A 13,410-nucleotide genomic window follows, 5' to 3' on the forward strand; every position below is an offset into this window, starting at 1 on the left:
AAATATTGTAGTACCCGTCAATCAATTATTCCATCCCCTAATATCGACAAGTACATATGCTTTGGCTTCATCTGCTAATAGAAAATATCTCTATCCATGTCTTCAGATACAACCCAAAAAGGTTTGTATATATGTTCTTGATGCATAAACCCTTCTTACGATCATTTTTGTGAGCTTTATGACTCTCCAACTTCGAGTGAAAATTTTAGTATCCGTGCCCGACAATAAGCACTAGCTATATGTTAGGAAGCGGTTCTCCCCTGATAAAAATATTAGTAATTCCATCTTCTATAGTGACATATACCATCACACTTGTATGATTTATTATGATCTCACAACTACTCTCTTGACCTAAAAAAAGTATCCTTCTCGATAGATATCATTGTATAAGTCAACCCAAGTGAGCCAGAGACACATAGGGAGATTCCACGCCATTTGAAGTTGAGGGAACACTTGTTAGGAGAGTTTTGGGCAAAGTGAGGATTGGGTTGGCATGGAGCTTGATGAACTAGTGGATGAATTTAAGCATGTATGTTGGCTTTGTGTACCGAGGAAGTATTGGCTAGTTGTGGTCGGAAATTTTAATGGGCAATACAACTAAGAAGATAGGCTCATTACATAAAAAAAGGATATGGAAATAGCCATAATACATAGCAAAAGAGAAAAAATGGAGCGGGAGAGCCAAATGAATCGAAAGATTCATGTTTGGTTCGGGGAGAGATCACAAAAATTGTAAATCTAATAGCAAGATAATCTGCTTTCATTAAAAGATTTATTAGATAATCGAAAACAGAGGATCTTAAGTACTATTCGAAATTTGGAAGAACACTTCCAAGTTGGATGTGGATGGAAGGCGGCCGGTCAGGAGGAAGTCCACATTCTCGCAAAGTTGGATGTGGATGGAAGGCGGCCGGTCAGGAGGAAGTCCACATTCTCGCGAAGAAGAAGTTATTCTTAATTTTGGGGAAAAATGTAGATCAGAATAGTATATTTAAATCTGGACACGGAAATGAAAATTTAGGAGAATCATATGACTGCAAGAGGATCGAACTGCTGTAAAATGAGAAAATGAAATAAGGGATATCAAGTTAAACCAAGTAAAGATGTACCATAATAATTTCCATTGTAGTGAAACAAGCATATAATGTAATTTAAAACTCTATGAAAGTAAATGTAGCCATGCATAACAAGATAACATTCTAGCTAAATATCCAAAATTCAATCAAGATGTTTGAGAAACAAATCTAGAAGTCCGGGTGTGGTTGTTCACCCATGAATTGATCAGCTTTGTGGCATAAATGTTGTATCGGAGCTTGCTGATGTTGATAGTTGCTCTTGTATTTGTAACTGCTGCAATTGAATCATATCTGGGCTCAACTGTTGGGTGTAGAGCATTCATGCATGTGTGAGCCACTCCCATCAGTTATTTGTGTCCTATTTTGTTGGTGTAAAATATGAGCACCCCGGACATTTGTTCTTTTTAGATCTAACTTTCAGGGCCTGGATCTCGGCTCGCAGTTCTTCAGTTAGAGGTGCATGTAACATAATTACACTCAAGTTAAAGTAGTCACGGATAGGACAATAAAAGGAGACAAATTGCAACTGCGCTCATGGATGAAACAGGGCATCAAGTCAACATTTTTAGCGCTAATTTCATAAAAGAATAGTTGTGATGTTATTAGAGGCTATAAGTCCTTGAGATAAAGCCTAACACCCTATTGTCAACATTTATTTTCTGTATACATGTCAAGTCAAAGAATGAAATTGAAATGACGTAATGCGATAAATAAATTGAAATGCCTCCTGAAATTGGAATTCAATGTGGATGGAAAATTCACCACATATTTTCATTATCGAATAAAATTAAAGTGCACTTGATGTCCGCAGATTTTTTTTATTATTATGATCAAGCAAATTTAGTTTGCATGCTGCACCTTACCATGACACATTATTACACTATATATGTCTAACATTGTTTCCTAACATTGCATCATGCATCACCATAAATTTCTGTTTATCGAAACTAATGCTGCTTAACATACCATCTTTGAGCACCACCTGGCGCTCCAGCTCCTGCATCACCATTCTCATCTCCTTGTTCTGTTTATCGATCTCAGCACACTGCTCCTGCACTCATACAAATATATACACAATAACAGTTACTGGGATGAGAATGAAACGGTCGTTATGCACCCCTGCAGTTGCGGTTTGTAAAGTATAGAACAAACCTGCTGCAACTGAAATTCTGCAAACAACATGTTGTACTTGCTCTGTAGTGTCTCAACCTTTAGTTCGAGCTCAAGGGTGTGGATATCCTTGACCGCCCTTCTCTTTGCTGCAGATATCCGGTTTGATAGCAACCTGAAAAATGCTTACATGTAATCAGATTGACTAGCCCCAGCCAAGCCGTGGTTAATGGCCTTCTCTCTAGTGACTTCATAAGTACATATCTAGTATAGAAGTTTGAAAATCCAATTACCTCTTCACCTTCTTGGGTTCTGTGTTCACAAGCTCCTGCAAGTTCTTTTCCTTCCCGATGATCTCCATCTCAGCATCAGTGAAAATGACCCTTGCGGTAGGGCTGCGACTGCTGCTAGCACCCGTCCTTAGTGATGATGGTGGCAGTGGCTGCAATAGCTTTGGCATAGAGCTGGAATAATTGTTGATGCCCATGGACGAGTTTCCATGGTGACAAGGACATCTCCCTCTTTGGGCATGCCGAGATCTGCTCCAACAATGCCGCCGCCGACTGGCCAGCAAACCACGAGGGGGTGCCCTGGCTGGGGCTTGTGGACAATCCCAAGGCAGTCCACGAGGATGGTGGAACCAACCCGTTCCACGGCTCGTCATCGAGCGGCATCATGGAAGGGGTGGCCACCGGTGATCTAAGACTATTGGAAATATCCTCCCCAGTCATGTGGACCGTGTCGCGCGTGGCGTGCAAGAAGGATGAGGGTAGGGACTGCAATGTCGCGTGCTCATGGATGGAGAGAGAGCAATCCCCCACTGTCGACGCCCCGGATCCGGAGCCAGTCGAAGATATGAGACCATGAGACAGCGGCCAGAAGGATGATGATGGCGAGAAGAGGATCTTGGCATGTGAGGAGTTTACTCGCTCTTGCTCGACGATTGTAGAGGAGGTCACGGTGGTGGAGCAGGAGGAGGTGTTCGGCTCCATGTCAGCTAGGTTTCAGCTTGTGGTGCGAATGCAAGGAGGGCGGAGGGTTTGCGGCGGAAGGGTGCTGCTTGAGGAGGGCCGGGATGGGAGCCGACCGGGGGGTCTGAATCGAGTCATGGAGCAACCAAAAGAGGAAAGAAATGGAGCTGGTTGTTCAAATTGTTTTATAAGTCATCCTTGCTGGATGATTGGAGAGGAAGTCACTGCGGCGGAGTAGGAGGAGGTGTTTGGCTCCATAACATCTAGGATTTCGGCTTGGTGCGAATGCGAGAGGGGGAGGGGAGCGAGTCTGTGGCAGTGGGATACTAGGAATATCAACTAGTTGGAGGATGTAGATGTTTTTTGGATATAGGAAAATCTCAGCTTTGAACATTCATAAGCAAATGTTTACAGCCTAATGTTCAAGAGTTTTTAGACTTTAAACCTCAAATGAGAAATTTCACAAAAGCAAGAAAGAAAGTTATAAAACAAAGAAAAACTAGAAGACTAAGGTTCAACCTTTTTTTCATTCCCGCTACAACCTTGCAAAGTCTTCAACAAGTTTCTAAGCAAACGAGAGATGTTTGGATTATTGTTGATTGCTAGATCTTGCCGTAAACCTCCTCCTAGCGTACGAGTGTGAGAAAATATCAACATCGTCGAGGATGTACATGGAGCAAAAAGAAAAAAGAAAGAAAAGGAAGAAATTGGCTATTTAATGCTTTCATATTTTATTAGCGCGCCTAAATGATACGTTTGAACGTGGTGTGAAATGCATGGGCCTTAGCTTGGAAGCAGTCAAGCAGACCGATGCACCAGCCCATGCATGTAACCCAATGATAGTGGCTTGCATTGCGCAGCCCAAAGAAAAGGAAGAAGTTGGAGTATATTACTGCTACGTATGAAATGACTCTGCATGCTAATAAGTTACGAGATGCTGGGGAAATTATAACCTTCTTCCTCTATGAAGCCATGTCCAAAGAAGAGGGAGGCCTTTCACGGTTCAACGGAGATAGCTCGCCATCGGTGAGCACGCGGCAAGGCACCGAGTTCGGAGCTGAGCTGGGCGCCCCGGCGACCCCCTGGCCGGCGGCAATGAGGATCAGCCATGACAGGCCCGACCTCGGCGTCGAGGTGCTCTTGGAAGCGGCCAGGGTTGCCTCAACGGTTCGACCCCCGAGCGCGTCCGCCTCTTCATCATTTCATCAACGCCAGCGCCAAAGTACAAGCAGAATGTACATCATTGTCTTAATATTTATTGTGGCCCTATTCATCCGAATGACCGCGTGGCCTAATGGATAAGGCGCTCGCCTCCGGAGCGGGAGATTGTGGGTTCGAGTCCCATCGTGGTCGACTAAATTTTTGCGTGTCCCCCTTTTTATGTTTTCTTTTCTTTTTTTTTTTGGAGATCATTCTTCAACCTGGCACCACTTTCAGCCCAACCCAGCGTCATCACTCAACCTGGCCCATTCTTGGAATTTTTTCTCAATTGTTCCAAACAAATTCCGTTTCATGATTATTAATCCGTACGCACTCAGATTTGGCCAATTAAAATGAGTTCATATCAGTTTGAATTTTTTTCCCTTGAGTGCTATGCTATTTCGTCAATCTGGGACCTGGGGTCGCCCAAACATAAGAGATCGACAAAGGTGACAGTCAACATCGATATGTGTGTGTGTGTAGAGAAGAAAAATCAAACCGTCGATCCGCGACGGCGGAATTTGTGCCCCGCTTCTCACTTCCCCTTTAAATTTTGACTTTGCTGTCCACATTTTACACTTTTCCACTGCAAAAGCGTCTTGCTTTGGCATCAATTCAGTAGTCAGTACCTCACAGACTCACGCAGTACAAAACATGTCCTAAATGTACAGTTCTTTTTTTCTGGAGACCTGAATATATATATGTACAGTATATGTATGTATAGTCCGTTATAAGAAGATGGCGCGCAAGTGTCCTGCACATATAAACCAACAATCTTCCTAGGTGAAATGAAGTATTTAGTTAAAACTCGATTACCCAACAATTAAACATGAACTATCCAGCGCTTCTCACTTTGTCTGCATGCCATATTATGCGCGTATACGTCCTCCAATGGGAGATGTGCAGAGAATAAAGCCCTTGTCAATTTGCAACTTGCCCGCCGTATGGTCAGCCCAGCATTTCCCGGCAGCACACGCATCAATCTATTGAAAAGCTTCCATCACTTTAATTTGGTTGACCACTTTACTTTACTTTGGTGCGCACAAGTCTTTGGAAAGAACGCAATGCACAGATTTTGGATCCCTTAGAGTCACCTTCTTTCATGGTCACAAAGATCAAAGATGAAATTTCGACTTGGAGTCTTGCTAGAGCAAAGCAACTGGCTAGTTTAGTGAGCAGAGCTTAAGTGTTGAGCGTAAAATTTTGTCTCGCTTTGCTTCCGTTTTAAATAGATGGCATTCTGTACAAGTGTTGTACCTTTAGTCTTCTTTGGCTCTTTATATTTAATATAATAGGCAGCTCTCCTGTCGGTTCGTTGAAAAAAAAAAGATCACACAAATCACGATCAATCCTACTCTTTTGACAATCTTTATAGGGGTGCAAATTGGTGACCCTGAGATGCACGTTTAACCCTTTTTAGTTCAAAATTTTATACCAATTCCTTAAAATGAGATCTTATTTTGTAGAATTAGTATAAAATTTTAAACTAAAAAGAGTTGGAGGGGGGCACCTAAGAGTCACCAATTGACACCCCTAACTGTTATACCATCATCAACAGCTAAGAAAGATCTTCTCCTCCGCGTCACCTTGATCTACGTATACAGCGATCGAAATGGAGGGTACATATACATACACAGCTTGTTGAGTGTTGACTTGTTGTGCAGCTGCCGTCAATGGCAGTTGAGGACGAGAGAGCAACAGTACGAGGAGACTGGAGTACTTGTTACACAAGTGGTATTTATTTTAATCAATTTGTAATATTGTATTGCTCCTGCATGTCAAACTCGTGAGAGACAAGTAGCTAATGGGTGATTTGTATGCGTCACTTACATCGCTATAACGTCGTCGCGCTTGCCCGGACAAGTCGTTGTTTGCAACTTGCAAACGTCTGATATTTCCAGCATACGGCACCTACCAGCAGTTGATGTTTATTATAGCTAGGTAATGATTCATTCATTGTTGTAATTTGTAACAGCAACCATGTCTTCATAGGGAGTTTCCTTCTCATTCCTGTGGTACATAGAGCCACTACTTTAACTATATATGTACTTATTATTTCATTCATTTATTACAAATGGTGATCAAAGTAACGGGCAATATGTATATATACAAGTCATTTTGGAGTAATGCACTTGATCTTTTTCAACATAGCTTCATCATCACCTTTAGGGCGGTGTTTAGTTTGCGAATTTTTTTGAGTTTGGCTACTGTAGCACTTTCGTTTTTATTTGGTAATTAGTGTCCAATCATGGATTAATTAGGCTCAAAAGATTCATCTCACCATTTATAGTTAAACTGTGCAATTAGTTATTTTTTTAAATTACATTTAACGCTCCATGTATGTGTCCAAAAATTCGATGTGACGGGGAATCTTGAAAATTTTTTGGAACTAAACATGGCCTTAATTTGTCAATGAAGCAACAACCATTTCATGGACTAGCTAGCTGGGTCAATGTTCAAAGTGGTTGGCTTTGGTATTGGCTACTGGTATACGCATGCAGTAATATGGAAACTCAGCCTTGTGCTTCCACACTAGCTACAACCCACAACAGCACTGCCGTCGCTGTATCATTTAGCATTGACAAAAGAAGGCACGATCGAGTGAGTCAACTTTTAACAGTTGTTGATCAGCATGTTTTCGTCCGAGTCCACGTGGGCATGAAGGTGATTGGTGCTGATACTCTGATCTTTAGAGTTTAAACACACCTTCAGGCCGGGTCATTTGCATGCTGCACAGAGGGCGAGAGCGAGCAAGATGACCAGCAGATGCAGCAGAACAAGCAGCGGCAGCCATGGGCGACTCCTCTGGCTGCTGCTCGCGTGCTCATGCGTGGCAGCTGCTCGAGCTCAGCAGATAGCACGAACAGATCCAACTGAAGGTACGTCGTCCAGCTGTCAGTATAAGGTACAATCGGCATCAGTACATAGCATGCACAAGTTTCCATATCTTCTAGGACCCCATTCCGATCTTGAAATCTCATACGGAAATCAAAATTTGAAATCTCATACAGAAATCAAAATTCTTTTGAGGTTCTTTCGTGAGTACTCTACATAGTCACCAAAGTTCCTGGGACAACGGATTGTGAAACGAGGAACGGAGAACGAGGAATGACATTTGAGATGGATTTTAACACTGCAAGATATTCCTTGTTTCCGTGGTTCTCCAGAATGTATGCTTCTCACCCTTTACTATCTTCAGCAGTTGACATGATCTCATCAATTTCAATATGATTAAATATTTAATAGATCTTCTTTTTAACTGCAGATTCTTCCTTTGCGGTAGACTGTGGCAGTAACAGATCTTTGACAGGCTCGGATAATGCTTTTTACGAAATCGATCCAACAAATACTGAAGCTGCATCATATTATGTTACTGGTCAAACAAGATGGGGTGTAAGCAATGTAGGAAAATTCAATGAAGCCCCAAATGGAAGTTACATAATATATAGCTCCCAGCAGTTTCAGAATGCACTGGATTCAGAATTGTTCCAGACAGCAAGGATGTCACCATCATCACTGAGATACTATGGCATGTGGACTTGAGAATGGAAATTACACTGTTGAGCTTCAGTTTGCAGAGTTCGCTTATCCAGAGTCACCAACCTGGCAAAGCATTGGAAGAAGAGTCTTCGACATATATGTCCAGGTACATATCTGTGCATCATAGATTAGGAGTTTTGTTGTTTCCTAGAGAAAAAAGGTTATGTACTCTTACTTGATATTTGTACAGGGTGATCTGAAAGAAAAGAACTTTGACATAAGGAAGACAGCTGGTGGAAAATCTTATATTGCAGTGTATAAGAAATACAATGCAACTGTGTCTAAAAACTTCCTTGAGATCCATCTCTTCTGGGCTGGCAAAGGCACTTGTTGCATTCCAACCCAAGGGTACTATGGACCGATGATCTCAGCGTTAAGTGTGACACCAAGTACTGTCTGCCCCAATCTATTAATAGATTATCTTGAATGGATTCTATTGTTGGATACTAATAATTCCAAACCCTTTTTTCAGATTTTACTCCTACTGTGAGAAATGGTGTTCCCAAAAAGAAAAGTAAAGCAGGTGCAATTGCTGGAATAGTTGTTGGCGCTTCAGTTTTAGGACTAGCAGCCCTATTTGGAGTCTTTATGTTGGTAAAGAAGAGAAGAAGAGTGGCACAACAGCAAGAAGGTATTCTATATATTTGTGCTGTAACTTACAAAGCAACTCTAACATTTGACTGATTCCGATTCTTTCTCATGTGAAATGGAAAACAAAACAAACAGAGCTTTACAACATGGTTGGAAGACCAAACGTCTTTAGTAACGCTGAACTGAAGCTAGCTACAGACAATTTCAGTTCTCAAAATATTCTTGGAGAAGGCGGATATGGTCCAGTTTATAAGGTTGGGTACTTCCCCCACAATTTGATCTTATGAAACAGTAAAGTAATTTTTTTAGATGTTGGTGAGAAATGCAATTTTCTAGAAACTTATAGGGTCAAACATTTATGTGACGTCAAGTTCTTTCTGCAGGGTAAGCTAACTGATGGCAGGGAAATCAAGGGAAAAGCCAGTTCGTGACAGAAGTTGCCACAATTTCTGCTGTGCAACACCGCAATCTTGTGAAGCTATATGGTTGCTGCATTGACAGTAACACCCCCCTGCTGGTGTATGAGCACCACAAGAACGGAAGTCTTGACCGAGCACTCTTTGGTGCGCACACTTCTGCTCATCACCACCACCATCACCTCTCTGTTAAACACATTTCTCAAGGTTTTGTTTCTGAATGTACAGGGGACAGTGGCTTGAGCCTCGACTGGCCAACACGCTTTGAGATCATTTTAGGAATTACAAGAGGTCTAACCTATCTTCATGAGGAGTCCAGTGTGCACATCGTGCACAGGGACATCAAAGCTAGCAATGTCTTACTTGACACCAACCTCACCCCCAAGATCTCTGATTTTGGGCTTGCCAAGCTCTTCGATGAGAAGAAGACTCATGTCAGCACTAAAATTGCAGGCACATTGTAAGTGCAATTCATCATTTCTCTTCTTATGATTGTTTCTCTGCGTCCTATTCTGACTGCATCTACCTGACATTTCCAAGTGGCTATCTGGCACCTGAGTATGCAATGAGAGGCCATCTGACTGAAAAGGCCGATGTTTTTGCATTTGGGGTCGTTGCACTGGAGGCTGTTGCTGGTTGATCAAATACAGACAATTCTCTGGAGGAAGACAAGATATATCTCTTTGACTGGGTAAGCTGCTCCAACAAAACACATCAGTTCAGTTCTGTCAAGCTACTCGTCACTGAAGCATTCTGTTCCTAACTTCCTATGATTATACAGGTCTGGGAGATGTATGAAAGGGATCAAACACTCAGCATCTTGGATCCAAGGATCGAGGAATTTGACAGTGAAGAGGCCTCGAGAGTTATCCATGTCGCGCTCCTCTGCACGCAGGGATCACCCCACCAGCGACCACCAATGTCGAGGGTTGTGAAAATGCTCACCGGAGAAGCGGAGATGACTGAGGTGGTGACCAAACCAAGCTACATTACTGAGTGGCAGCGCAGGGGCGGGAATACTAGCTATATTACCAGTGACTACTCCGGTGATACAACCGGTGAGTTCAGCATGCAGAGGGAAGAGATTGCGCCTCTCACCCCATCACCGGCAATCACTGGAGTTATCGATGAGGGAAGGTGATTGTAGGCTGCTGCTGGATTTGGTCTAAAGAGCAAATCTTCATGCATAGTTGAACAATGTCATGTGAACTGGCTGATGAAATAATGCGCTAGACTTTGCCTTGTCGTAACTATATAGCAGTATTTTGTTTGATTGATATTGCATTATAGCCTGATGAGATGCTCTTTATATGGCCAATGTTCGTGTTCAGATTAAAATGGTTTTCAAGTTGTAACTAATTGGTGGTTTAAACTAAATATAATGATTTGAATTCACCCATGTACAGTTTGCTCTTATGAGCTTAATCCTATGTGACTTACGGTAAGGAACATGGGCCCATCTAGGCCATTGTTTGTGATTTTGGTGATTGAGTGACAACATAATCAATGAGACTAATAAGTTTGTGAGATCACATTTGTAGGAGTCTTTAGGTATTAATGGGACTAACAAGTTTGTGAGATCACATTTGTAGGAGTCTTTAGGTCTCATGGATATGATTCAACACGTCTAATTCTCCGTCAAGACGCAATGTCCAATCTATCGTCAAGACGTTATGTCCAATCCACCATTAAGATGACAAGTCCAATCGGTCGTAGAAGATGCAGTTTCTGCTGCACCGGTTTAACCGATGCCCCACCATCGGAACATCCGATGGTTGTCGGAAGAACCGACGCAACTGCATCGGTGTAATTGGGCGTGCATACTGAGCCAAGTGAGGAAAACTCAGTAGCACCGGTTTAACCGATGGGTCACTCAGAGGCATCGGTGCAATCAATGTACTATTGTCCAGAGACGATGTGAAGTGCACAGCAGCCAAGCCTTCAGCACCGGAAGAACCGATGCCCCATCGGATCAAACGTCGGTGCAATGATGTCAGCAAGGAATTATCAAGTGCAACGGCTACGAGAAGATCCAGTACCACCGGAAGAACCGACGCTGAAGCATCGGTTTAACCGATGGTCCCAAAAAGTTGCTGCAGCCGTGTCAGAGGAGCCAACGGCTAGAATCATTCTGTGAGTGACCGGAAGAACCGATGCTCTAGCACCAAAAGTTCTGATGCCTACGCAGAAAACTGGCCAACGGCTCTCAACGGCTAGTTCAAGTTGAAGGGCTATATATATGGGCACCCCCGACCATTTGAAGCTTGCTGGAGTTCCTAGAAGCCTCATACACATCCAATAACACCTCCAAGCCATCCAAGAGCAAATAGATCAAATCTTTAGGCTTAGCACAAGCTTTGTGAGTGTTAGTGCTAGGATTAGCTCTTTAGAGAGTGGGAGAGCAAAGTGTTGTGCCTTGTGGCTGGTTCTTGGATCATCTTGTATTACGGTGCGCTGGCCCCTTGGGGCAATTGGTGGCTCGCTGGCAAGTCAACGACCCTCCGGCTTGGTGTGGAGCGGCGTCGACAACATTGTGCGGGGGACGGAGACCCCTCCTTCGTGGGCAAGCTCTCTTAGTGGAAAGCGGGATAAATGTGACCGTGATTGTGTTCACGGAAGAGACTTGATTGCCGGGAAGTAATACTCTTCGTGAGTGCTTCAACAACGTGGATGTAGGGGCGCATTTGTGGCAATCCGAACCACGGGATAAATCCTCGTGTCGAGAGTTTGCTTACTCTCATCCCTCCTCTTTAAACTTCCGCATTTCATATTGCAACTTGTGTGCCTTTACTTTCTTAGTATAGTATCTTGCTAGGATTGGCTATAGGTTGCAAAATTCTTTTTGGGGTGAGGTTTTCACACTAGAAGAATCATAGTTGCACATCTAGAAAGCTTGATTTAGTTTAAGTTTTATGCAAACTAGTTGGAGCCATAGGTTAAGATTTTAAGAGTGCCTAATTCATCCCCTCCCCCTTTTAGGCTAGAGAACCTGATCGCTTTCAATTGGTATCAGAGCCGGGACTCACTTCTCTCACAAAAAAAGCCAATTCCATTGGCAAATTTGTGTTTGCCGGCTCATTAGATCGGTAGGCTTCACCGCCTAGTGAGTTAGCTCTTAGGGGGGAAGAATGGATCCTTTTAGACCCGCTCCATGGTTCAACGGCACGGGCTTCCAACGATGGAAGATTTTAATGCAAGCCCATCTCCAAGCAATGGGGTTGAATGTTTGGAGAGTTGTGAGTAAAGGTGTAAAAAATAATGGTCAACAAGAGAAGCAACATGATGTCACCGCTAAATGCATAATCTTGTCTTCTCTTAGTGATAATGTGTTCAATCGTGTTTATTCATGTGAAAATACTAAAGAGCTATGGAAGACTATCATTAAGAACCATGAGGGCACGAAGGATGATGCCAATGAAAGATATCATGTTCTCATTGATAAGCTTAGTAGCTTTAGGCAACTTGATGATGAGAATGCCGAATCTATGTACTCACGATTGACTACTCTTGTGAATGAGATTAATTCCTTAGGTGTGAAGCAAATTGAAGATTTAGAACTCATTCTCAAGATCCTTCACTCACTCCGAAGGCCGGACTATGATTTGGTGACCACAATTCTATATGAGAAAAATCTCAACACTTTTACACTAAATCAAGTCCTCAACAAAGTAATTGCCCATGAGCTACGCAATAACATCAAGACAAAGGCATCATCCTCTTCACCAACGCATAGCGCACTTGCATGCAAATAACTCAAGAAATTGAAGAAGATGTCCATCAAAGGTAGCTCAAGTGACGAGGAAGAAGAGGATGCAAGAAACTCCTCAAATGATGAAAAAGAACCAATGAACCCCAATCTCTACAAGCAAGTGAAGAAGATGAACAAATGCTTGAAGAAAATCAATTCAATGGGGTATATGGTCTTCCTTAAGAATGGGCCTCACCATCAACTCATGAAGGTTGAGAAGAAGTTCAAGAAGAACAAGCAAAAGAAGGAGAAGAAACCCAAGCATGAATCATATGCCATATTTGGTGAATGGGTAAGCGGTGGTGAAGAATCAAGCGCAAGCTCAAGTGATGAATCAAACAAGAAGTTCACCACCCGCATGGGATCATCATCCAACACTTGCTTTATGGCCAAAGGTATGGATAGCGATGTAAATGATGATGACTCCGACTCTTCTTCAATTGATGAACTTCTTGACTTAGTTAATGAGCACCAAAAAGTCATTAAAAACAATCAAAGAAAATTAAAAATCTTAATGCTCTCAATGATCTAAATGCTTCTCTTGCTACAAATTATGAAAATTTATTGTACAAATTCAAATTGCTTAGTAAGGAGCATGAAGAGCTCAAATTAAAATTTGAGAGCATTAATGATACTAATGACTCTTTGAAAATGACGCAAACTATCCCTTGTGCAATTCCAATCTCTAGGGTAGATGCTTCAACTTATTGCATTGATTTAATTGATGAATCTTGCTCTAATACTTGCAATGAGAAATG

General features: G+C 42.4%; 1 protein-coding gene, 1 non-coding gene and 1 pseudogene across 2 annotated transcripts; 2 read left to right on the forward strand and 1 right to left on the reverse strand.

Moving 5' to 3' along the window:
• Positions 1–1,222: 1,222 nt before the first annotated feature.
• LOC120677913 (bZIP transcription factor 30-like) lies at positions 1,223–3,438 on the reverse strand. Its single transcript, XM_039959101.1, has 4 exons — positions 2,480–3,438; positions 2,229–2,361; positions 2,043–2,127; positions 1,223–1,377 (listed from the first exon to the last, which is right to left on the reverse strand). Exons 1-4 carry the CDS (start codon positions 2,848–2,850, stop codon positions 1,223–1,225), a joined length of 744 nt encoding a protein of 247 aa, XP_039815035.1. The 5' UTR covers positions 2,851–3,438.
• A 999-nt stretch (positions 3,439–4,437) lies between these two features.
• Positions 4,438–4,510, forward strand: TRNAR-CCG. The gene has a single exon. It is a non-coding gene; the product is annotated as a tRNA-Arg (tRNA).
• A 2,469-nt stretch (positions 4,511–6,979) lies between these two features.
• LOC120680087 lies at positions 6,980–10,309 on the forward strand (annotated as a pseudogene).
• The last annotated feature ends 3,101 nt before the right edge of the window (positions 10,310–13,410 follow it).

The sequence above is a fragment of the Panicum virgatum genome, chromosome 6N (assembly GCF_016808335.1).
Source record: "Panicum virgatum strain AP13 chromosome 6N, P.virgatum_v5, whole genome shotgun sequence".
In the NCBI taxonomy this organism is placed as follows: domain Eukaryota; kingdom Viridiplantae; phylum Streptophyta; class Magnoliopsida; order Poales; family Poaceae; genus Panicum; species Panicum virgatum.

Bases quoted from the DNA above. Each gene is read 5' to 3' on its own strand.
- LOC120677913 (XM_039959101.1), bottom strand. From the start codon at position 2,850: ATGACGAGCCGTGGAACGGGTTGGTTCCACCATCCTCGTGGACTGCCT. The intron at 2,362-2,479 runs GTAATTGGATTT...AGCATTTTTCAG, and splicing joins GAACCCAAGAAGGTGAAGAG to GTTGCTATCAAACCGGATAT. The intron at 1,378-2,042 runs GTATGTTAAGCA...TACACCCAACAG, and splicing joins CCAGGTGGTGCTCAAAGATG to TTGAGCCCAGATATGATTCA.